General features: G+C 41.2%; 1 protein-coding gene across 1 annotated transcript; it reads left to right on the forward strand.

Moving 5' to 3' along the window:
• The first annotated feature begins 297 nt into the window (after nt 1-297).
• LOC106590807 (E3 SUMO-protein ligase NSE2) lies at nt 298-14515 on the forward strand. Its single transcript, XM_045713418.1, has 8 exons — nt 298-572; nt 6067-6178; nt 6263-6402; nt 7850-7962; nt 10028-10240; nt 10279-10296; nt 12489-12595; nt 14167-14515. The coding sequence occupies exons 2-8, from the start codon at nt 6156-6158 to the stop codon at nt 14255-14257; spliced, it is 705 nt and encodes a 234-aa protein (XP_045569374.1). The 5' UTR covers nt 298-572; nt 6067-6155; the 3' UTR covers nt 14258-14515.
• The last annotated feature ends 12594 nt before the right edge of the window (nt 14516-27109 follow it).

Raw genomic sequence — 27109 nt, forward strand, 5'->3', positions numbered from 1 at the left:
GGAAGTATTTTGGAGTGGACTGTGATTGAATAAGTATAATTAATAAATATATATAAATATATATATATATATATATATATATATATATATATGTTTTTTTTTTAGTTGACGTTTTTTATTTTGTATGAAATCGTTTTCCCCGCTTTCCTGAAACGTTTTTGTCTGTTTGTTTGTTATTCAGTACCCCGTCCAGCTGGTGGCGGTAATGCACTATTAACATTAGATGCCAACCGCCGTTAAACCCCGTCGAAGAAGAAGAAGGTCAGCCCGACTCAAGAGAAACCGGAAAAGGTAGCAACAACAAACTTTTTCCCGGTAATTTTATGCAGCTACTGTAGGTAGCTAAAGTTGTTTAGCGTTTTCTCTTATTTAGGCACCAACACATTAAAGAACACTTCTACAACTAGTTTATCCCATCCCAGTGGGGAAAGTCGTGAGGTTAGCAAGCTATTTATTGGCATGCTTGCTTAGCCATAGTTAGTGATTTTAACGTAACGTTAGCCGGCTAGCCAGATATCAACATACATAGCTAGTCAGTGCACTTGTTGGTGATACGTGGATTCAACTTGAAGGTAGCTACAGATAACTTGTTTTGTGACCGTATGCAGGTTATTATTACAACCTTGCTCTAACGTTAACTCAACTAATCAAGGTCTCGGTGAGCAACTGAATCAGGTGTTTTTTGAGCAGGGCTGGAACAAAAACCTGCACACCAGTTCTCCTGGGGTTAGGGTTTGACATCCTGGCATCTGCTCCAATATACCGAGGGTGGCTTGATCCATTATAACTAGGTCCCTGTGTTTTGGTTGATTCATTATAACTAGGTCCCTGTGTTTTGGTTGATTCATTATAACTAGGACCCTGTGTTTTGGTTGATTCATTATAACTAGGTCCCTGTGTTTTGGTTGATCCATTATAACTAGGTCCCTGTGTTTTGGTTGATTCATTATAACTAGGTCCCTGTGTTTTGGTTGATTCATTATAACTAGGTCCCTGTGTTTTGGTTAATCATGTTGATTCATTATAACTAGGTCCCTGTGTTTTGGTTAATCATGTTGATTCATTATAACCAGGTCCCTGTGTTTTGGTTGATTCATTATAACTAGGTCCCTGTGTTTTGGTTAATCATGTTGATTCATTATAACTAGGTCCCTGTGTTTTGGTTAATCATGTTGATTCATTATAACTAGGTCCCTGTGTTTTGGTTAATCATGTTGATTCATTATAACTAGGACCCTGTGTTTTGGTTAATCATGTTGATTCATTATAACTAGGACCCTGTGTTTTGGTTGATCATGTTGATTCATTATAACTAGGACCCTGTGTTTTGGTTAATCATGTTGATCCATTATAACTAGGACCCTGTGTTTTGGTTAATTCATTATAACTAGGTCCCTGTGTTTTGGTTAATCATGTTGATTCATTATAACTAGGTCCCTGTGTTTTGGTTAATCATGTTGATTCATTATAACCAGGTCCCTGTGTTTTGGTTAATCATGTTGATTCATTATAACTAGGACCCTGTGTTTTGGTTAATCATGTTGATTCATTATAACTAGGTCCCTGTGTTTTGGTTAATCATGTTGATTCATTATAACTAGGACCCTGTGTTTTGGTTAATCATGTTGATTCATTATAACCAGGTCCCTGTGTTTTGGTTAATCATGTTGATTCATTATAACTAGGACCCTGTGTTTTGGTTAATCATGTTGATTCATTATAACTAGGTCCCTGTGTTTTGGTTAATCATGTTGATTCATTATAACCAGGACCCTGTGTTTTGGTTAATCATGTTGATTCATTATAACCAGGTCCCTGTGTTTTGGTTAATCATGTTGATTCATTATAACCAGGTCCCTGTGTTTTGGTTAATCATGTTGATTCATTATAACCAGGTCCCTGTGTTTTGGTTAATCATGTTGATTCATTATAACTAGGTCCCTGTGTTTTGGTTAATCATGTTGATTCATTATAACTAGGTCCCTGTGTTTTGGTTAATCATGTTGATTCATTATAACTAGGACCCTGTGTTTTGGTTAATCATGTTGATTCATTATAACTAGGACCCTGTGTTTTGGTTGATCATGTTGATTCATTATAACTAGGACCCTGTGTTTTGGTTAATCATGTTGATCCATTATAACTAGGACCCTGTGTTTTAGTTAATTCATTATAACTAGGTCCCTGTGTTTTGGTTAATCATGTTGATTCATTATAACTAGCTCCCTGTGTTTTGGTTAATCATGTTGATTCATTATAACCAGGTCCCTGTGTTTTGGTTAATCATGTTGATTCATTATAACTAGGACCCTGTGTTTTGGTTAATCATGTTGATTCATTATAACCAGGTCCCTGTGTTTTGGTTAATCATGTTGATTCATTATAACTAGGACCCTGTGTTTTGGTTAATCATGTTGATTCATTATAACTAGGTCCCTGTGTTTTGGTTAATCATGTTGATTCATTATAACCAGGACCCTGTGTTTTGGTTAATCATGTTGATTCATTATAACCAGGTCCCTGTGTTTTGGTTAATCATGTTGATTCATTATAACCAGGTCCCTGTGTTTTGGTTAATCATGTTGATTCATTATAACCAGGTCCCTGTGTTTTGGTTAATCATGTTGATTCATTATAACTAGGACCCTGTGTTTTGGTTAATTATGTTGATCCATTATAACTAGGACCCTGTGTTTTGGTTAATCATGTTGATTCATTATAACCAGGTCCCTGTGTTTTGGTTAATTCATTATAACTAGGACCCTGTGTTTTGGTTAATCATGTTGATTCATTATAACTAGGACCCTGTGTTTTGGTTAATCATGTTGATTCATTATAACCAGGACCCTGTGTTTTGGTTAATCATGTTGATTCATTATAACTAGGACCCTGTGTTTTGGTTAATCATGTTGATTCATTATAACCAGGTCCCTGTGTTTTGGTTAATCATGTTGATTCATTATAATTAGGTCCCTGTGTTTTGGTTAATCATGTTGATTCATTATAACTAGGTCCCTGTGTTTTGGTTAATCATGTTGATTCATTATAACTAGGTCCCTGTGTTTTGGTTAATCATGTTGATTCATTATAACTAGGTCCCTGTGTTTTGGTTAATCATGTTGATTCATTATAACTAGGTCCCTGTGTTTTGGTTAATCATGTTGATTCATTATAACTAGGTCCCTGTGTTTTGGTTGATTCATTATAACTAGGTCCCTGTGTTTTGGTTAATCATGTTGATTCATTATAACTAGGACCCTGTGTTTTGGTTAATTCATTATAACTAGGTCCCTGTGTTTTGGTTAATCATGTTGATTCATTATAACTAGGACCCTGTGTTTTGGTTTATTCATTATAACTAGGACCCTGTGTTTTGGTTGATTCATTATAACTAGGTCCCTGTGTTTTGGTTAATCATGTTGATTCATTATAACTAGGACCCTGTGTTTTGGTTAATTCATTATAACCAGGACCCTGTGTTTTGGTTAATCATGTTGATTCATTATAACTAGGTCCCTGTGTTTTGGTTAATCATGTTGATCCATTATAACTAGTTCCCTGTGTTTTGGTTAATCATGTTGATTCATTATAACTAGGACCCTGTGTTTTGGTTAATTCATTATAACTAGGTCCCTGTGTTTTGGTTAATCATGTTGATTCATTATAACTAGGTCCCTGTGTTTTGGTTAATCATGTTGATCCATTATAACTAGGTCCCTGTGTTTTGGTTAATCATGTTGATTCATTATAACTAGGACCCTGTGTTTTGGTTAATCATGTTGATCCATTATAACTAGGACCCTGTGTTTTGGTTAATCATGTTGATTCATTATAACCAGGTCCCTGTGTTTTGGTTAATCATGTTGATTCATTATAACTAGGACCCTGTGTTTTGGTTAATTCATTATAACTAGGACCCTGTGTTTTGGTTGATTCATTATAACTAGGTCCCTGTGTTTTGGTTAATCATGTTGATTCATTATAACTAGGACCCTGTGTTTTGGTTAATTCATTATAACCAGGACCCTGTGTTTTGGTTAATCATGTTGATTCATTATAACTAGGTCCCTGTGTTTTGGTTAATCATGTTGATCCATTATAACTAGTTCCCTGTGTTTTGGTTAATCATGTTGATTCATTATAACTAGGACCCTGTGTTTTGGTTAATTCATTATAACTAGGTCCCTGTGTTTTGGTTAATCATGTTGATTCATTATAACTAGGTCCCTGTGTTTTGGTTAATCATGTTGATCCATTATAACTAGGTCCCTGTGTTTTGGTTAATCATGTTGATTCATTATAACTAGGACCCTGTGTTTTGGTTAATCATGTTGATCCATTATAACTAGGACCCTGTGTTTTGGTTAATCATGTTGATTCATTATAACCAGGTCCCTGTGTTTTGGTTAATCATGTTGATTCATTATAACTAGTTCCCTGTGTTTTGGTTAATCATGTTGATTCATTATAACTAGTTCCCTGTGTTTTGGTTAATCATGTTGATTCATTATAACCAGGTCCCTGTGTTTTGGTTGATTCATTATAACTAGGTCCCTGTGTTTTGGTTAATCATGTTGATTCATTATAACTAGGACCCTGTGTTTTGGTTAATTCATTATAACTAGGTCCCTGTGTTTTGGTTAATCATGTTGATTCATTATAACTAGGACCCTGTGTTTTGGTTAATTCATTATAACTAGGACCCTGTGTTTTGGTTGATTCATTATAACTAGGTCCCTGTGTTTTGGTTAATCATGTTGATTCATTATAACTAGGACCCTGTGTTTTGGTTAATTCATTATAACCAGGACCCTGTGTTTTGGTTAATCATGTTGATTCATTATAACTAGGTCCCTGTGTTTTGGTTAATCATGTTGATCCATTATAACTAGTTCCCTGTGTTTTGGTTAATCATGTTGATTCATTATAACTAGGACCCTGTGTTTTGGTTAATTCATTATAACTAGGTCCCTGTGTTTTGGTTAATCATGTTGATTCATTATAACTAGGTCCCTGTGTTTTGGTTGATTCATTATAACCAGGTCCCTGTGTTTTGGTTAATCATGTTGATTCATTATAACTAGGTCCCTGTGTTTTGGTTGATTCATTATAACTAGGTCCCTGTGTTTTGGTTAATCATGTTGATTCATTATAACTAGGACCCTGTGTTTTGGTTAATCATGTTGATCCATTATAACTAGGACCCTGTGTTTTGGTTAATCATGTTGATTCATTATAACCAGGTCCCTGTGTTTTGGTTAATCATGTTGACTCATTATAACTAGGACCCTGTGTTTTGGTTAATTCATTATAACTAGGACCCTGTGTTTTGGTTGATTCATTATAACTAGGTCCCTGTGTTTTGGTTAATCATGTTGATTCATTATAACTAGGACCCTGTGTTTTGGTTAATTCATTATAACCAGGACCCTGTGTTTTGGTTAATCATGTTGATTCATTATAACTAGGTCCCTGTGTTTTGGTTAATCATGTTGATCCATTATAACTAGTTCCCTGTGTTTTGGTTAATCATGTTGATTCATTATAACTAGGACCCTGTGTTTTGGTTAATTCATTATAACTAGGTCCCTGTGTTTTGGTTAATCATGTTGATTCATTATAACTAGGTCCCTGTGTTTTGGTTAATCATGTTGATTCATTATAACTAGGACCCTGTGTTTTGGTTAATCATGTTGATTCATTATAACTAGGATCCTGTGTTTTGGTTAATCATGTTGATTCATTATAACTAGGACCCTGTGTTTTGGTTAATCATGTTGATTCATTATAACCAGGTCCCTGTGTTTTGGTTAATCATGTTGATCCATTATAACTAGGACCCTGTGTTTTGGTTAATCATGTTGATTCATTATAACCAGGTCCCTGTGTTTTGGTTAATCATGTTGATTCATTATAACTAGTTCCCTGTGTTTTGCTTAATCATGTTGATTCATTATAACTAGTTCCCTGTGTTTTGGTTAATCATGTTGATTCATTATAACCAGGTCCCTGTGTTTTGGTTAATCATGTCACATGACCTGGAATTTAACATTTTTTTATTTCAAGCCTTTTCTAGGAATTTGAATTAGAACAAAAATGAAAGCAGTTATCTGAGGATGTTGTTGGACCATCTGACATGAAAAGAAGACCGTTTGATGAAAAATCTTTTAAATAAAAGGTTAAAACCATGTCATGTGACAAGACACGATTAACCAAAAACACAGGGCCCTAATATTATAACAACTTGCATGTCTTGTTTCAGATACTTTCATGTTTTAGATGTCAACATGTCCTTGAGTACAGTCCACTCCACACTGTCTAGTCTGAAAACATGCCAGACAGATATTGGAACAGGGATGGACATTGTGACAGACGTTGCTCTGGACGTGGCAGAAACAGCAGGTAAGTTAATAGCACATCTCTATCAGAGAGACACTTTACTGTGCTGATAATATCTTTGTCGAATCCTTCTCACTGGACAGGCTCTTTGTGTATCTAGTCAATGGGACTGACTGACTGGCTGACTGGCTGACTGGCTGGCTGGCTGGCTGGCTGGCTGGCTGGCTGGCTGGCTGGCTGGCTGACTGACTGACGTAACTAGGATGTGGAACGGTACACACAAGGATGTAACTAGGAAGTGGAACGGTACACACAAGGATGTAACTAGGAAGTGGAACGGTACACACAAGGATGTAACTAGGAAGTGGAACGGTACACACAAGGATGTAACTAGGAAGTGGAACGGTACACACAAGGATGTAACTAGGAAGTGGAACGGTACACACAAGGATGTAACTAGGAAGTGGAACGGTACACACAAGGATGTAACTAGGAAGTGGAACGGTACACACAAGGATGTAACTAGGAAGTGGAACGGTACACACAAGGATGTAACTAGGAAGTGGAACGGTACACACAAGGATGTAACTAGGAAGTGGAACGGTACACACAAGGATGTAACTAGGAAGTGGAACGGTACACACAAGGATGTAACTAGGAAGTGGAACGGTACACACAAGGATGTAACTTCAGGATTTTGGGAACTGGTCAGCCGTGCAAGTATATTGATATTTTTACTAATCCAGGTCAAAAATCTGTGTCATGTGGTATTTGAAAATATGAAATCTCGCTAGCCAGCGGGCTAGTCGGATGCATTTTCTACTAGCTCGGTCTGAAAAGCACTAGCCAGCGGGCTAGTCGGATGCATTTTCTACTAGCTCGGTCTGAAAAGCACTAGCCAGCGGGCTAGTCGGATGCATTTTCTACTAGCTCGGTCTGAAAAGCACTAGCCAGCGGGCTAGTCGGATGAATTTTCTACTAGCTCGGTCTGAAAAGCACTAGCCAGCGGGCTAGTCGGATGCATTTTCTACTAGCTCGGTCTGAAAAGCACTAGCCAGCCGGGCTGAGTCGGACGCATTTTCTACTAGCTCGGTCTGGAAAGCACTAGCCAGCGGGCTAGTTGGACGCATTTTCTACTAGCTCGGTCTGAAAAGCACTAGCCAGCGGGCTAGTTGGACGCATTTTCTACTAGCTCGGTCTGAAAAGCACTAGCCAGCGGGCTAGTTGGATGCATTTTCTACTAGCTCGGTCTGAGAAGCACTAGCCAGCGGGATACCTTAATTTTCATCCCTGTGTACACAGCTGTCAATCTCCCATACAATTGTCCAGTTCAAGTACTTTAACAATAATTGAGTTGTGAGTATAGCATTCCAGTTTGGGGTTTTCTAATTTCTACAAAGAACAGAGAAGACGGAGAGCTATGGCATTCTATCATTTGGAAGCTTGTGTCCCCATAACCAACAGTATACAAGATATGAATTATTTTGTATTATTATTATTATTGTTCCAGGAAGTGAGAATGATGCAGTCCTGAAGAAGCTGGAGTTGATGATGCTGGAGTGTGCCAAACTGGACCAGGAGATCAACTGCTTCGTCGATGTGGTGAACTGTGTCACTGCAGAGGTGAGGTGGTGAACTGTGTCACTGCGGAGGTGAGGTGGTGAACTGTGTCACTGCAGAGGTGAGGTGGTGAACTGTGTCACTGCGGAGGTGAGGTGGTGAACTGTGTCACTGCGGAGGTGAGGTGGTGAACTGTGTCACTGCGGAGGTGAGGTGGTGAACTGTGTCACTGCGGAGGTGAGGTGGTGAACTGTGTCACTGCAGAGGTGAGGTGGTGAACTGTGTCACTGCGGAGGTGAGGTGGTGAACTGTGTCACTGCGGAGGTGAGGTGGTGAACTGTGTCACTGCGGAGGTGAGGTGGTGAACTGTGAGGTGGTGAACTGTGTCACTGCGGAGGTGAGGTGGTGAACTGTGTCACTGCGGAGGTGAGGTGGTGAACTGTGTCACTGCAGAGGTCGAAGTTGTCCTTCATCGTGACCGATTTCTCCCATCGGATGGATTCTGGAGATGTCGTTTTGGAGATCAGTGTGTAGTCTACTGTAGCTGTTGGATAAGTACATCAAATCCTCTACGTTATCACTCAGAATGTCACTTTCCAGTGATACTAGTCCTGTAATGGTGTTATTAAACTAAACCAGACATCTAACTAGTCCTGTAATGGTGTTATTATACTAAACCAGACATCTAACTAGTCCTGTAATGGTGTTATTAAACTAAACCAGACATCTAACTAGTCCTGTAATGGTGTTATTAAACTAAACCAGACATCTAACTAGTCCTGTAATGGTGTTATTAAACTAAACCAGACATCTAACTAGTCCTGTAATGGTGTTATTAAACTAAACCAGACATCTAACTAGTCCTGTAATGGTGTTATTATACTAAACCAGACATCTAACTAGTCCTGTAATGGTGTTATTAAACTAAACCAGACATCTAACTAGTCCTGTAATGGTGTTATTATACTAAACCAGACATCTAACTAGTCCTGTAATGGTGTTATTAAACTAAACCAGACATCTAACTAGTCCTGTAATGGTGTTATTATACTAAACCAGACATCTAACTAGTCCTGTAATGGTGTTATTAAACTAAACCAGACATCTAACTAGTCCTGTAATGGTGTTATTAAACTAAACCAGACATCTAACTAGTCCTGTAATGGTGTTATTAAACTAAACCAGACATCTAACTAGTCCTGTAATGGTGTTATTAAACTAAACCAGACATCTAACTAGTCCTGTAATGGTGTTATTAAACTAAACCAGACATCTAACTAGTCCTGTAATGGTGTTATTAAACTAAACCAGACATCTAACTAGTCCTGTAATGGTGTTATTATACTAAACCAGACAAGCCCATAGAACAATGTAGTAATAAATACATTTGTTACATTTCTTTAAAAAATGTCATTGCATAATACCTGTTAGCAAAGGTGTCAGCTAGAGATGCCGTGCAGGAGCATGCTGGGATTTGTATGTCTACTTTGATGCTAATTAGCATTTTCAAATCTGAGACTAAATAGAGCCAAATATATTGATAAAAGTCACCTTGTCCTAGAGAGATTTACACGGTTATCAAAACGTCACGCCGGGGTAAACCTACACCAAACACAGCCCTTATTTTAAATGTTTCTAAAACTCCCTATGGGGAAAAATGTATGGTGGGAAAACGATTGGAACCATTTCCCTGTTTGAACGCTAGGTTTTCTGGGTATTATGACACCTCCACGGTGGAGCTCTATAACACCCAGGTCGAATTCCTTTGGCACCAAACGTATCAGAGCCGTCTGAAACAGGGAGGGACTAACTGATCATGTCCAATGTGAAACTCTTAGTTTTAATTTCCATTGCTAAGCTTTTTGCTACGCTGTGCACTAATGAATATGACCCTGATTCAACTAATCAACAGCTTGATGATTATATGCTGATTGGCTCCTGTCCACCAGCTGAGGAACCAGGAGGTTAGGGTTAACTCACCTGTCTGCCCCCTGCACCTGTCTGCTGCCCCCAGAGCACCTGTCTGCTGCCCCCAGAGCACCTGTCTGCTGCCCCCAGAGCACCTGTCTGCTGCCCCCAGCTGCCCCCAGCAGCACCTGTCTGATGATACCTGTCTCCTGTTCTCCAGGTGAGGAACCAGGAGCCCGAGGCCATGTTCAGACTGAAGTCTCTGGTGAAGGACAAGTTCACTGAGAGACACAGCAGACTGTCTGAGGGAGAGATACAGAACCACGGCAAGATGGTCAGCTTTAAGGAGAACGTCACAAACGCACTCAAAACGGGTGAGGCACACACACACACACACACACACACACACACACACACACACACACACACACACACACACAAGTTGGTCTCTACTCCTCCTGTCAGTAGGTAACCTGTCCCCTCACTCAGGTTGGTCTCTACTCCTCCTGTCAGTAGGTAACCTGTCCCCTCACTCAGGTTGGTCTCTACTCCTCCTGTCAGTAGGTAACCTGTCCCCTCACTCAGGTTGGTCTCTACTCCTCCTGTCAGTAGGTAACCTGTCCCCTCACTCAGGTTGGTCTCTACTCCTCCTGTCAGTAGGTAACCTGTCCCCTCACTCAGGTTGGTCTCTACTCCTCCTGTCAGTAGGTAACCTGTCCCCTCACTCAGGTTGGTCTCTACTCCTCCTGTCAGTAGGTAACCTGTCCCCTCACTCAGGTTGGTCTCTACTCCTCCTGTCAGTAGGTAACCTGTCCCCTCACTCAGGTTGGTCTCTACTCCTCCTGTCAGTAGGTAACCTGTCCCCTCACTCAGGTTGGTCTCTACTCCTCCTGTCAGTAGGTAACCTGTCCCCTCACTCAGGTTGGTCTCTCCTCCTCCTGTCAGTAGGTAACCTGTCCCCTCACTCAGGTTGGTCTCTACTCCTCCTGTCAGTAGGTAACCTGTCCCCTCACTCAGGTTGGTCTCTACTCCTCCTGTCAGTAGGTAACCTGTCCCCTCACTCAGGTTGGTCTCTACTCCTCCTGTCAGTAGGTAACCTGTCCCCTCACTCAGGTTGGTCTCTACTCCTCCTGTCAGTAGGTAACCTGTCCCCTCACTCAGGTTGGTCTCTACTCCTCCTGTCAGTAGGTAACCTGTCCCCTCACTCAGGTTGGTCTCTACTCCTCCTGTCAGTAGGTAACCTGTCCCCTCACTCAGGTTGGTCTCTACTCCTCCTGTCAGTAGGTAACCTGTCCCCTCACTCAGGTTGGTCTCTACTCCTCCTGTCAGTAGGTAACCTGTCCCCTCACTCAGGTTGGTCTCTACTCCTCCTGTCAGTAGGTAACCTGTCCCCTCACTCAGGTTGGTCTCTACTCCTCCTGTCAGTAGGTAACCTGTCCCCTCACTCAGGTTGGTCTCTACTCCTCCTGTCAGTAGGTAACCTGTCCCCTCACTCAGGTTGGTCTCTACTCCTCCTGTCAGTAGGTAACCTGTCCCCTCACTCAGGTTGGTCTCTACTCCTCCTGTCAGTAGGTAACCTGTCCCCTCACTCAGGTTGGTCTCTACTCCTCCTGTCAGTAGGTAACCTGTCCCCTCACTCAGGTTGGTCTCTACTCCTCCTGTCAGTAGGTAACCTGTCCCCTCACTCAGGTTGGTCTCTACTCCTCCTGTCAGTAGGTAACCTGTCCCCTCACTCAGGTTGGTCTCTACTCCTCCTGTCAGTAGGTAACCTGTCCCCTCACTCAGGTTGGTCTCTACTCCTCCTGTCAGTAGGTAACCTGTCCCCTCACTCAGGTTGGTCTCTACTCCTCCTGTCAGTAGGTAACCTGTCCCCTCACTCAGGTTGGTCTCTACTCCTCCTGTCAGTAGGTAACCTGTCCCCTCACTCAGGTTGGTCTCTACTCCTCCTGTCAGTAGGTAACCTGTCCCCTCACTCAGGTTGGTCTCTACTCCTCCTGTCAGTAGGTAACCTGTCCCCTCACTCAGGTTGGTCTCTACTCCTCCTGTCAGTAGGTAACCTGTCCCCTCACTCAGGTTGGTCTCTACTCCTCCTGTCAGTAGGTAACCTGTCCCCTCACTCAGGTTGGTCTCTACTCCTCCTGTCAGTAGGTAACCTGTCCCCTCACTCAGGTTGGTCTCTACTCCTCCTGTCAGTAGGTAACCTGTCCCCTCACTCAGGTTGGTCTCTACTCCTCCTGTCAGTAGGTAACCTGTCCCCTCACTCAGGTTGGTCTCTACTCCTCCTGTCAGTAGGTAACCTGTCCCCTCACTCAGGTTGGTCTCTACTCCTCCTGTCAGTAGGTAACCTGTCCCCTCACTCAGGTTGGTCTCTCCTCCTGTCAGTAGGTAACCTGTCCCCTCACTCAGGTTGGTCTCTACTCCTCCTGTCAGTAGGTAACCTGTCCCCTCACTCAGGTTGGTCTCTACTCCTCCTGTCAGTGTTGTTACTATGTAGGTCTTGACTTGTCATCTGACAACCTCCATTTCACTTGAATGTGGTTGTTGTCTTGTGTTTTTCCCATTTCACTAATTCATAATGAGTATGTTTGGTATTTCTTTACCACTGTAAACTAAACTGCCCGGCAACAGGACCATAAAGCGTTCCAGTCTGGTTTTGTCCATGTTGTTGTGTGTCCCTGCAGGTGGAGATGGTGAACCCAATGAAGAACAAGAAGTGTAACCACCACTACGACCGGGACGCCATTATGGGGATGATCAAGGCCAGGCAAAACCAGAAGAAGAAGCTACGGTGAGACGTGATGCTCCTATTGGCTGGTTTAGTCATTTCATTTACACTACATCTGTTGTCTTGAGTCTGTCCTGCCCCTGTTGCTATAGCACCTTGTCAATCAGGATGTGATGTCGTCTCTCTGTCCTGCCCCTGTTGCTATAGCACCTTGTCAATCAGGATGTGATGTCGTCTCTCTGTCCTGCCCCTGTTGCTATAGCACCTTGTCATTCAGGATGTGATGTCATCTCTCTGTCCTCTCACCTTGTTTTCCCCTGTTGCTATAGCACCTTGTCAATCAGGATGTGATGTCATCTCTCCCTACGTTTTACCCCTGTTGCTATAGCACCTTGTCATTCAGGATGTGATGTCGTCTCTCCGTCCTTGTTTACCCCTGTTGCTATAGCACCTTGTCAATCAGGATGTGATGTCATCTCTCTGTCCTCTCACCTTGTTTTACCCCTGTTGCTATAGCACCTTGTCAATCAGGATGTGATGTCATCTCTCCGTCCTCTCACCTTGTTTTACCCCTGTTGCTATAGCACCTTGTCAATCAGGATGTGATGTCATCTCTCTGTCCTACCCCTGTTGCTATAGCACCTTGTCAATCAGGATGTGATGTCATCTCTCTGTCCTCTCTACCTTGTTTTACCCCTGTTGCTATAGCACCTTGTCAATCAGGATGTGATGTCATCTCTCTGTCCTGCCCCTGTTGCTATAGCACCTTGTCAATCAGGATGTGATGTCATCTCTCTGTTTCTCACCTTGTTTTACCCCTGTTGCTATAGCACCTTGTCAATCAGGATGTGATGTCATATCTCTGTACCTGTTTTACCCCTGTTGCTATAGCACCTTGTCATTCAGGATGTGATGTCATCTCTCTGTCCTCTCACCTTGTTTTACCCCTGTTGCTATAGCACCTTGTCATTCAGGATGTGATGTCATCTCTCTGTCCTCTCACCTTGTTTTACCCCTGTTGCTATAGCACCTTGTCAATCAGGATGTGATGTCATCTCTCTGTCCTCTCTACCTTGTTTTACCCCTGTTGCTATAGCACCTTGTCAATCAGGATGGGATGTCATCTCTCTGTCCTCTCTACCTTGTTTTACCCCTGTTGCTATAGCACCTTGTCAATCAGGATGTGATGTCATCTCTCTGTCCTCTCTACCTTGTTTTACCCCTGTTGCTATAGCACCTTGTCAATCAGGATGTGATGTCATCTCTCTGTCCTCTCTACCTTGTTTTACCCCTGTTGCTATAGCACCTTGTCATTCAGGATGTGATGTCGTCTCTCTGTCCTCTCACCTTGTTTTACCCCTGTTGCTATAGCACCTTGTCAATCAGGATGTGATGTCATCTCTCTGTCCTCTCTACCTTGTTTTACCCCTGTTGCTATAGCACCTTGTCAATCAGGATGTGATGTCATCTCTCCGTCCTCTCACCTTGTTTTACCCCTGTTGCTATAGCACCTTGTCAATCAGGATGTGATGTCATCTCTCTGTCCTCTCTACCTTGTTTTACACTTAAAACAACTGTTGCAGTAAAACATCAGATTGATTGATTAGCATAATATGGCTTTCTCCGTCCCACAGCTGTCCGGTGGTTGGCTGTGGCAACACGGACGTGAAGCAGGGAGACCTGATCTTAGATCAGATTATGAAGAGACAGATACAGAAGAGGTAGACTACCAAGGCATCATTCTGGGATACGCCAACTCATCAATCCTGACAATAATAATTTGACTTTTGAATTAATTGAGGAAAAAAACATGACTTGTTGTTGTTGTTGTGACCAAATGTTATCTTGCTGCCGTGTCTGATCGTATTTGTTCATCACAGAATTGTGGTATTCTGAAGTTTTCTGTAACAAAAACCTCTCTTTATTTATACTTAAGGGATTCATCTGTTTCAGTCAGTTAAATAAAGGTTTTGATACAATTTACCTATTAATGAAGTTATTGGATGCACTTCAGAGAACAGTGGGGCGGCAGGCAGGTAACCTAGCGGTTAGAGGGGGAGGCAGGTAGCCTAGCGGTTAGAGGGGGAGGCAGGTAGCCTAGCGGTTAGAGGGGGGAGGCAGGTAGCCTAGTGGTTAGAGGGGGGAGGCAGGTAGCCTAGCGGTTAGAGGGGGAGGCAGGTAGCCTAGTGGTTAGAGGGGGAGGCAGGTAACCTAGCGGTTAGAGGGGGAGGCAGGTAGCCTAGCGGTTAGAGGGGAGGCAGGTAGCCTAGCGGTTAGAGGGGGAGGCAGGTAGCCTAGCGGTTAGAGGGGGAGGCAGGTAGCCTAGCGGTTAGAGGGGGGAGGCAGGTAGCCTAGCGGTTAGAGGGGGGGAGGCAGGTAGCCTAGCGGTTAGAGGGGGAGGCAGGTAGCCTAGCGGTTAGAGGGGGGAGGCAGGTAGCCTAGCGGTTAGAGGGGGAGGCAGGTAGCCTAGCGGTTAGAGGGGGGAGGCAGGTAGCCTAGCGGTTAGAGGGGGAGGCAGGTAGCCTAGCGGTTAGAGGGGGGAGGCAGGTAGCCTAGCGGTTAGAGGGGGGAGGCAGGTAGCCTAGCGGTTAGAGGGGGAGGCAGGTAGCCTAGCGGTTAGAGGGGGAGGCAGGTAGCCTAGCGGTTAGAGGGGGAGGCGGGTAGCCTAGCGGTTAGAGGGGGAGGCGGGTAGCCTAGCGGTTAGAGGGGAGGCGGGTAGCCTAGCGGTTAGAGGGGGAGGCGGGTAGCCTAGCGGTTAGAGGGGGGAGGCGGGTAGCCTAGCGGTTAGAGAGGGGGGAGGCGGGTAGCCTAGCGGTTAGAGGGGGGAGGCAGGTAGCCTAGTGGTTAGAGTGTTGGACTAGTAACCGAAAGGTTGCTGGATCGAATCCCCCGAGCTGACAAGGTAAAAATCTGTCGTTCTGCCCCTGAACAAGGCAGTTAACCCACTGTTCCCTGGTAGGCCGTCATTGTAAATAAAAATTTGTTCTTAACTGACTTGCCTGGTTAAATAAAAATAATATCCTATGCCTTTGGTGTTGAGAATCTGCAGTTACTGTAATGGACCATTGGGGGCCAGTGTCGTCCCTGGAGTACACCACAAAGAGATCAGGAGAGGTGACCCAGGTCATGAAGAGAGAAGCCAGATAATCAGCCTAGTTATTCTGAGAGAGTTGGGCTAAATGAATCAGATAATGGGGTTTTTTCTTAATACTTACAAACGACAGAAAGATCATGTCTGTAACATACAAAAAGTGAAAAGATTATTGAATCAAGGATGTGGAAATGATCAAATATCTAGTTTCAGTTTCATCCTAAAAGTAGACCATTTCATTGTGTGAAATCTGTGAATCAATTCAGTTGAGTGATTTATATCTGTCTCCTCTCCTGCCTCTCCTACCTCTACCCCTGCCTCTCCTCTCCCGCCTCTACCCCTGCCTCTCCTGCCTCTACCCCTGCCTCTCCTCTCCCGCCTCTACTCTCCTGCCTCTCCTGCCTCTCCCCTGCCTCTACCCCTGCCTCTCCTCTCCCGCCTCTACCCCTGCCTCTCCTGCCTCTCCTCTCCTGCCTCTGCCTCTCCTCTCCTGCCTCCTCTCCTGCCTCTGTGTAAACTGAAGACTCTTTGTTCACAGGACAGAAACAAACAGAGTGCTGAGATGGAACTAGGTGAAGCTAATCTTTTAATAATCTTACGTCAGGTTTTTTAATAAGATTTCAGATGCAGCTTGCTTATTGTTTCCCCCCCTGATCTATGGCTGCCTTCCAAATTGCACCCTATTCCTTGTGTAGTGCACTACTATTGACCAGGGCCCATGGGGTGTCGTTTGGGATGTAGCTTTTTAAAGGGAATGGGGTGCGGTTTGGGACGTAGCCTCTTAAAGGTTAGGGAATGCCGTACTAACCATTTGCAGACAGAAATGAGAGCGGAGAAATGATTTACAGACAAACGATACAACATTTTTTTGAGTCTTTTATTCAGATTAAATCTGGGTCCGTTTTGTAATTAAAATTAAAATTATCTGCTCGTTTTCAATGTAGTTACATCACAGTTAATTTCACAGCAGTTTAGTTTTTGTAGGCAAACCAATGAACACTCGCCATTAGTGCCGGCCTGTCCAATCTCTTAGGGCTGGGTTTGACTGTGCTCCATCCACTCCACTCTGGTTGTCCCAAATGGCAGCCCATTCCCTTGAACTGCTTTGGAATTATTGGGGAAACAAATAGCTACTTTGGAGGCGATTTTTTTTTTTTTAACTATTTGAATACAGATTTCAGGAAGTGACTACTTCTTAAAACTATTTGAATACAGATTTCGGGAAGTGACTACTTCTTAAAACTATTTGAATACAGATTTCGGGAAGTGACTACTTCTTAAAACTATTTGAATACAGATTTCAGGAAGTGACTACTTCTTAAAACTATTTGAATACAGATTTCAGGAAGTGACTACTTTTTTAAAACTATTTGAATACAGATTTCAGGAAGTGACTACTTCTTAAAACTATTTGAATACAGATTTCAGGAAGTGACAACTTTTTAAAACTATTTGAATACAGATTTCAGGAAGTGACTACTTTTTTAAACTATTTGAATACAGATTTCAGGAAGTGACTTATTTTATGAAACTATTGGATTGGCTGCTTTCAATCTCTGACAGTCATATTTGATCTACACAATACATTTATATCTGAACATTTTGTTCAATGTCCATTTTCCTGACTGCCCATTGCCCCATGTGTAGATAATCAAGTCAAACCAATTATATATTTTTTACAGATAAGTATGAATAGGTTATGACTCAGCTATAGTCTGACTCTTTCAACATGCCCCTGAAAAGGGCCGAAAGCTGCACTTTTATAATGATACCTGAAAATACTGCAGAGCAATTCAAAGCCATTTTGTAAACATTATAAACATCAAGTTGGATGCTTAGTAAAACCAACGTGGAACCTCTTTGTCCATCTGAGGGTTAAGTGTTCTTATTTCAAAACACACTATACCATCTTTAAAGGAATATTTCAGGAGTTTATCTACTGACCCAGAGTCAGATGAACTCGTAGATTCCATCTTTAAAGGAATACTTCAGGATTGTATCTACTGACCCAGAGTCAGATGAACTCATGGATTCCATCTTTAATGTCTCTGTGTTCAGTATGGAAGGAAGTTGGGGGGGGGGGGGGGGTAGTTTAGTGAGACAATGCTAACTAGCATTAGCACAATGACTGGAAGTGTATGGGTATTAGCAGGTTCCCATAGACTTCTAGTCATTGCGCTAACGCTAGTTAGCAACCTCCTTCAAACTGCACGCAGAGACATAAAAATTGTTTCCACAAGTTCATCTGATTCTGGGGAAGTAGATAAAGGACCTCGTTGCCAAAATACTGAAGTTTCCCTTTAAAAGGGACAGTTTACTAGGAACACAAACTAACAGGTAAACTACCTCGGCTGTAGTTGATTTAAAGACGATAGTTTTTAGGGATATTTAGTTTTCTTACTGTCCGCGTTCTCGATAACACTTAATAACACAAACTGTTCTGGTGCCTGTGTTATACAATTACTTTTTTTGGAGCAGCATATTGTTACATAATATTTTGGTAATTGCATTTTAATTGCATAGCAATGAGCTGAGAGGTTGTTTTCTTCTTCTTCCTACTACTGTACAGGAGGAATAAGTGACTTCCTTATTCCACTTTATGTCATGGCTCCATTATGATGTCATTATAAAGACATTTCCAACGTCCTCTTTAACAACAATGATGCCACTGTCATAATCACGGAGTTACTACACTTGTATAAGAACCAGATGTCGTGTGTTATTGCTCACTCATTGTAAATATATATATTTATATATTTGTTAGACCACTTTTTTTACAGTTTTAAAATGACTATGTTGATTCTATGTTCCTCATGTATTTAATTCTAGGTTTTCTGGTATATTAATATCTGGCGAGCGCTCCAATGTGTTTAAAATGATCATATAATTAGACCTAATTCAAACTAACTGTTGTCGTTTTTCGGGTTCTAAATCAAATATTTGTTATTATTTAAATTTGTTAAAATAACTTCCATGTTATTTATATTGTATTTCTTTATTTAATGTTTAATCCCCTGTCCCCGCAGGAGGCCTTTTTGCCTTTTGGTAGGTCGTCAATGTAAATAACATTTTGTTCTTAACTGACTTGTCTAGTTGAATAAATGATCATTAAATAAAATATGTATTCAAATATATTCAACTATTGTTTGGTTTTCCTAAAGGTATTCCAAATAAATTCAAATCGTTTTTCTGAGACCTGTATTCGAATAATTGCATTTTAGTTTAAACTGTATGTAAACTATATTTGACTACCTTGAGTATTTGAAAAGTTCTTATTACAAAATGCAACTATTTTCTGCCCGATCTGGTGTACTACTTTGACTAGTGTCCATGCCCTATGAACCCTGGTCAAATTAGTACACTTGTAGGGAATTAGCTGCCATTTGGGACGCTAAACCTGCTCAGGCTAAAAAGCATGCAATGGAAAGTAGATAAGACTGTAGATACTGTACCTGGAACAGAACAGGTCCTGGAATCCTGTTAAAACCTGTTTTTTTAAGACAACAATAACTCTCAGCTCAGAGGTAGGTTTTTAGGGTGTTGTTCAGACAAAATCAACTTATAATAAAAGTTTACCTCGGCTGGTAATCACGACAGTTTGATGTACCGCAAAGGAAATAAAGTGATGACGTTCATTGACGATTGTTGCAAATTATGGGGAATAACCAATCGCTATAAGAGTGAATGTGGGACTGCCAATGGTAAAACCTTTCATATAATTTTCGCCTGACACGATCGCTTTGCACACTCTTAATTTTTGACTAATATATTGCCATTTCTTTTAACCAATACTGATGGTTGTTAAAAGCGGAATTTTGACAATATTACCGTTATATCAATATACTCGCGTTACTCCCGTTCAACAACTATAAATCGCTTTTTGCGCATTCGACAAAAGGGAAAGGGGGGGGGGACACAGAGTCAGTTGCACAACTGAAATCATTCAACCGAAATGTGTTTTCCGCATTTAACACAACCCCTCTGAATCAGACATCTAGTCACTTTCCGATAATGTTGATTACAGGTCTATGCATACAGGCATACAGGTCTATACATGCAGGTCTATACAGGTCTATACATACAGGTCTATGCATACAGGTCTATGCATACAGGTCTATGCATACAGGTCTACGCATACAGGTCTACGCATACAGGTCTATACATACAGGTCTATACATACAGGTCTATATATACAGGTCTATATATACAGGTCTATGCATACAGGTCTATGCATACAGGTCTATACATACAGGTCTGTACATACAGGTCTGTACATACAGGTCTATACATACAGGTCTGTACATACAGGTCTATACATACAGGTCTATACATACAGGTCTGTACATACAGGTCTATACATACAGGTCTATACATACAGGTCTATGCATACAGGTCTATGCATACAGGTCTATACATACAGGTCTATACATACAGGTCTATACATACAGGTCTATACATACAGGTCTATACATACAGGTCTATGCATACAGGTCTATACATACAGGTCTACATACAGGTCTATACATACAGGTCTATACATACAGGCATACAGGTCTATACATACAGGTCTGTAGATACAGGTCTATACATAAAGGTCTATACATACAGGTCTATACATACAGGTCTATACATACAGGTCTATGCATACAGGTCTATGCATACAGGTCTATGCATACAGGTCTATACATACAGGTCTATGCATACAGGTCTATACATACAGGTCTATACAGGTCTATACATACAGGTCTATGCATACAGGTCTATACATACAGGTCTATGCATACAGGTCTATGCATACAGGTCTATACATACAGGTCTATGCATACAGGTCTATACATACAGGTCTATACATACAGGTCTATACATACAGGTCTGTGCATACAGGTCTATACATACAGGTCTATACATACAGGTCTATGCATACAGGTCTATGCATACAGGTCTATGCATACAGGTCTATGCATACAGGTCTATGCATACAGGCATACAGGTCTATACATACAGGTCTATACATACAGGTCTATACATACAGGCATACAGGTCTATACATACAGGTCTATACATCCGAGTTAACACGAGCCATAGTTGCCTTCAATAGCCTTTATAGGTTATTGTTATTGCACGGATAAACTTTCTTTATTATCCTGTTCATATTTGTATTATATAATTTTTTATGCAGTGCGCACTGCGCAGTAAACCGGAGGACTCACTGAAGTACCGTTGTAATTTTGACCCCCTAAAGGCGGAGTCATCAACTAGAATCCGCCGCGGGCTGATTATTTTCCTCTAGCGGATTGGTAGGAGGGCAAGAACACAATTACTAATCATTGGTGGACTGCAAATTGACCCGCAAGAAGCCCAGACAGAAAGAATATTTGACTAAAAACATATAAATATTTCAAACCTTGCTTACATTTGTATTCATCACTTGTCTCTCTATTATGTGTGAGAATACTGATTTCTTAAATTAAAATCACTTGGAGCTGATTTCCTGCTGTTTTTACAGACTTATGTCCATCCAGCTATATATATTATATTTTATGTGGTTTTATTTGGCCCCCAAATAAAAACACTTTAGTTCGCTGGCGGCCAGCTGGGGAACCTTGCCTAAAGTGTGATTTGACACGAAAATAAAATATGAATTTATTCATGTAGGCATGCCCAATTAAGTCATAGTTTTGAACAAGGTGATGTTGACGCTCCAAATGGTTAACTGGAAATAACACGAGGCAGGTAATTAAATAATAGAAAGAAAAAAACAGTTTATTTAAGTATTTCGGCATAAATTGTGAAATAGACCTTGTGAAATCATCGTCAAAAGAGATACTGTTAGATGTAGATCTAGATACTGTTAGATCTAGATACTGTTAGATGTAGATCTAGATACTGTTAGATGTAGATCTAGATACTGTTAGATGTAGATCTAGATACTGTTAGATCTAGATACTGTTAGATGTGTAGATCTAGATACTGTTAGATGTAGATCTAGATACTGTTAGATCTAGATACTGTTAGATGTAGATCTAGATACTGTTAGATCTTAGATACTGTTAGATCTAGATACTGTTAGATCTAGATACTGTTAGATGTAGATCTAGATACTGTTAGATCTTAGATACTGTTAGATCTAGATACCGTTAGATCTAGATACTGTTAGATCTAGATACTGTTAGATCTAGATACTGTTAGATGTAGATCTAGATACTGTTAGATGTAGATCTAGATACTGTTAGATGTAGATCTAGATCCTGTTAGATGTAGATCTAGATACTGTTAGATGTAGATCCTGTTAGATCTAGATACTGTTAGATGTAGATCTAGATCCTGTTAGATCTTAGATACTGTTAGATCTAGATACTGTTAGATGTAGATCTAGATACTGTTAGATCTAGATACTGTTAGATGTAGATCTAGATACTGTTAGATCTAGATACTGTTAGATGTAGATCTAGATACTGTTAGATCTAGATACTGTTAGATGTAGATCTAGATACTGTTAGATCTAGATACTGTTAGATCTAGATACTGTTAGATCTAGATACTGTTAGATCTTAGATACTGTTAGATCTAGATACTGTTAGATCTTAGATACTGTTAGATCTAGATACTGTTAGATCTAGATACTGTTAGATCTTAGATACTGTTAGATCTTAGATACTGTTAGATCTAGATACTGTTAGATCTAGATACTGTTAGATCTTAGATACTGTTAGATCTAGATACTGTTAGATCTAGATACTGTTAGATCTTAGATACTGTTAGATCTTAGATACTGTTAGATGTAGATACTGTTAGATCTAGATACTGTTAGATCTAGATACTGTTAGATCTAGATACTGTTAGATCTTAGATACTGTTAGATCTAGATACTGTTAGATGTAGATCTAGATACTGTTAGATGTAGATCTAGATACTGTTAGATGTAGATCTAGATACTGTTAGATGTAGATACTGTTATATCTAGATACTGTTAGATCTAGATACTGTTAGATCTAGATACTGTTAGATGTAGATCCTGTTAGATCTAGATACTGTTAGATGTAGATCTAGATACTGTTAGATGTAGATCTAGATACTGTTAGATGTAGATCTAGATACCGTTAGATCTAGATACTGTTAGATGTAGATCTAGATACTGTTAGATGTAGATCTAGATACTGTTAGATGTAGATCTAGATACTGTTAGATGTAGATCCTGTTAGATCTAGATACTGTTAGATGTAGATCTAGATACTGTTAGATGTAGATCTAGATACTGTTAGATGTAGATCTAGATACTGTTAGATGTAGATCTAGATACTGTTAGATGTAGATCTAGATACTGTTAGATATAGATCCTGTTAGATCTAGATACTGTTAGATGTAGATCCTGTTATATCTAGATACTGTTAGATGTAGATCTAGATACTGTTAGATGTAGATCCTGTTATATCTAGATACTGTTAGATGTAGATCTAGATACTGTTAGATGTAGATCTAGATACTGTTAGATATAGATCTAGATACTGTTAGATGTAGATCTAGATACTGTTAGATATAGATCTTGATACTGTTACATGTAGATCTAAATCATATAGAAATATAAAAACATTCTCCAAAGCACCGGAACTCCAAAGCACCGGATCTCCAAAGCACCGGAACTCCAAAGCACTGGATCTCCAAAGCACCGGAACTCCAAAGCACCGGATCTCCAAAGCACCGGAACTCCAAAGCACCGGATCTCCAAAGCACCGGATCTCCAAAGCACCGGAACTCCAAAGCACCGAACTCCAAAGCACCGGAACTCCAAAGCACCGGAACTCAAAGCACCGAACTCAAAGCACCGGATCTCCAAAGCACCGGAACTCCAAAGCACCGGAACTCCAAAGCACCGGAACTCCAAAGCACCGGAACTCCAAAGCACCGGAACTCCAAAGCACCGGATCTCCAAAGCACCGGAACTCCAAAGCACCGGAACTCCAAAGCACCGGATCTCCAAAGCACCGGAACTCCAAAGCACCGGATCTCCAAAGCACCGGAACTCCAAAGCACCAGAACTCCAAAGCACCGGATCTCCAAAGCACCAGAACCACTGTCTAGCTGCATTTTTCTCTGATTAAGACACCTGCTTGTAACTCTTAACTGGTTAGGAAAGCTCATGAGGTGTCCTAAATATCTGTCGACTAGGTGGGACTCTTATGACTAAAGAGGCTTCATGCATAGATTTTATTTTTTTACCCGTAAGAGTAGGAGTAAAATATTTTCAGCACTTACCACCAATTTTCTGCTCTGAGACGCTTTGTGGATATGGGCCCAGAGCACCTGTATCAATCCTACAATAGAGAGGACAGGACTGTAGAGACTGTACCTGGAACAGAACAGAACACCTGTATCAATCCTACAATAGGGAGGACAGGACTGTAGAGACTGTACCTGGAACAGAACAGAACACCTGTATCAATCCTACAATAGAGAGGACAGGACTGTAGAGACTGTACCTGGAACAGAACAGAACACCTGTATCAATCCTACAATAGAGAGGACAGGACTGTACCTGGAACAGAACAGATCACCTGTATCAATCCTACAATAGAGAGGACAGGACTGTAGAGACTGTACCTGGAACAGAACAGAACACCTGTATCAATCCTACAATAGAGAGGACAGGACTGTACCTGGAACAGAACAGATCACCTGTATCAATCCTACAATAGAGAGGACAGGACTGTAGAGACTGTACCTGGAACAGATCAGAACACCTGTATCAATCACATTAGGATGAACATGAGCAGAAAATGAGTTCTCTGGGGACGTTTGTTGTCTACAATTATAAAAGTATGTTTGATCTGAGCGTTCTCCTTTCATCCCTCTGAACACAGTATCTCTCCTCATACAGAGACTGATGTTAGGCCACAGACACAGTGAAGGACACACACACACACACACACACACACACACACACACACACACACACACACACACACACACACACACACACACACACACACACACACACACACACACACACACACACACACACTCTCTCTCTCCTGGTATATCTCTGAAAGACAGTGTAGGAGTGTTTATAGTGTCAGTGGGAGCCAATACTTTCCTCCTCCTCCATTTTCTTTATCAACTCTCCGTATTTAACACCATAGGAATGTCCTCTAGATAGCAGCATGGGCAGGAGGACAGCTGAGGGAGTCTATAGTCTCCAGTAGTAACCTTGACTACCAGTAGGACCTTTAGACCCCCTTAACTGTGTAGAGCTGCTACAGCATCGGGAGGAGAGCCCTTCAAACTGTCTCTCACCATAGCTGGCTGGCATAGTGACTACATTTACGGGGGAGAAATGAACAAGGGGACAGACAGCACATTTTTAAGTAGCTATAAATACATTCATAAACCATTCAGAAAGTGCTGCAAAAAAAAGTTTTTTTCCCCTCCTGCTGCATTCTCTCTCTCTCTCTCTCTCTAAGTGGTTGTGTTCTGTTCCTGTGTGACTTCAGGACATCTCACCTATGTTGTGATTGATAGCAGCAGGCACAGGAGGACAGCTGGGGGATTGTCTAGTCTTCAGTACTTACCTTGCCTATCAGAGGGGATTTTTCTAAGTGAGACCATTAGATCCGTTACCTGTGTTACAGATACAGCATCGGGAGGAAAGACCTTCAACTGTCTCAATGACTGGCTGTATTACCATATTTCAATGGGATTTCATCATACCACGTCTGTCCTGTTTATATCACATATCGACTTCATTTAAAATAAAATATATAAATATATTTAACCTTTATTTAACTAGGCAAGTCAGTTAAGGACAAATTCTTATGTACAATGACGACTTAGATCGGCCAAACCCGGACGACGCTGGGCCAATTGTGCACCGACTTGATAGAGACAGTATTAACCAGGGCAAAGCATTGGGACTGAGGCATGAATGAAACACTTGTCTTTAGAGACTCAAATCACTCATCCATTTCTTTAAGAAAACATTTCAAAAAATGGGTTTTTCCTTCACCACACCTCCATCTTCCTAAATGGTTGTTTGCTGTATGTGAGTGTGAGTGATTTTAGCACTTTTGTCCCAACAGGTTTTTAACACTGAGTCAGAGTAGTGTTCTGGGATCTTTTTAACCCTGAGTCAGAGTAGTGTTCTGAGATTTTTTTAACCCTGAGTCAGAGTAGTGTTCTGAGATCTTTGTAACACTGAGTCAGAGTAGTGTTCTGAGATCTTTTTAACAATGAGTCAGAGTAGTGTTCTGAGATCTTTTTAACACTGAGTCAGAGTAGTGTTCTGGGATCTTTTTAACACTGAGTCAGAGTAGTGTTCTGGGATCTTTTTAACACTGAGTCAGAGTAGTGTTCTGAGATCTTTTTAACACTGAGTCAGAGTAGTGTTCTGAGATCTTTTTAACACTGAGTCAGAGTAGTGTTCTGAGATCTTTTTAACACTGAGTCAGAGTAGTGTTCTGAGATCTTTTTAACAGAGTAGTGTTCTGAGATCTTTTTAACAGAGTAGTGTTCTGAGATCTTTTTAACAGAGTAGTGTTCTGAGATCTTTTTAACACTGAGTCAGAGTAGTGTTCTGAGATCTTTTTAACACTGAGTCAGAGTAGTGTTCTGGGATCGTTTTAACACTGAATCAGAGTAGTGTTCTGGGATCTTTTTAACACTGAGTCAGAGTAGTGTTCTGAGATCTTTTTAACAGAGTAGTGTTCTGAGATCTTTTTAACACTGAGTCAGAGTAGTGTTCTGAGATCTTTTTAACACTGAGTCAGAGTAGTGTTCTGAGATCTTTTTAACACTGAGTCAGAGTAGTGTTCTGAGATCTTTTTAACACTGAGTTAGAGTAGTGTTCTGAGATCTTTTTAACACTGAGTCAGAGTAGTGTTCTGAGATCTTTTTAACACTGAGTTAGAGTAGTGTTCTGAGATCTTCATTTAGAGATGCCCCCTCATGTTCTCCCCCCTGATCATCCATCCTCTGCTTTCTGAACCCTGGCTTCAGTCGACCACTATGACTTAGTTTACACTTCTAGCAAGTGGATGTTATGGACAGACATCACGTTAGGCCACTTTCTCCCTGACATTTTCAAACAAAGGGAACTAACGACACTTGAGAATTTCAAGAGATCTTCTAGAATTCAACATTGTGTGAGGAACCCGGTGTACCAAATGCCAAATGTGTAATGCCTACAGGAGGAAGATGCAAGGTTTTAGCATGGCATGACATTATCAGGTCGGGTGTCTTCTCTAGTTCCTTTAAGTTAGGTTTCAGACACTTCCGTAAACTGAAATGGCAGTTGTTTTTCATAACTTCTTAACTCTTTCTTGGCAGGCGACCAGCAGTGGGTTGATGGTTGGTTGGGTTATTAGCAGTTCTTTCCTGGTAGCAGTGGGTTTATAGTTGGTTGGGTTATTAGCAGTTCTTTCCCGGTAGCAGTGGGTTTATAGTTGGTTGGGTTATTAGCTAGCAGTTCTTTCCTGGTAGCAGTGGGTTTATAG

Source organism: Salmo salar, unplaced genomic scaffold, assembly GCF_905237065.1.
Source record: "Salmo salar unplaced genomic scaffold, Ssal_v3.1, whole genome shotgun sequence".
NCBI classification, from domain to species: Eukaryota; Metazoa; Chordata; class Actinopteri; order Salmoniformes; family Salmonidae; genus Salmo; species Salmo salar.

Bases quoted from the DNA above. Each gene is read 5' to 3' on its own strand.
- LOC106590807 (XM_045713418.1), top strand. From the start codon at position 6,156: ATGAAAAATCTTTTAAATAAAAG. The intron at 6,403-7,849 runs GTAAGTTAATAG...TTATTGTTCCAG, and splicing joins GGACGTGGCAGAAACAGCAG to GAAGTGAGAATGATGCAGTC. The intron at 12,596-14,166 runs GTGAGACGTGAT...TCCGTCCCACAG, and splicing joins AACCAGAAGAAGAAGCTACG to CTGTCCGGTGGTTGGCTGTG.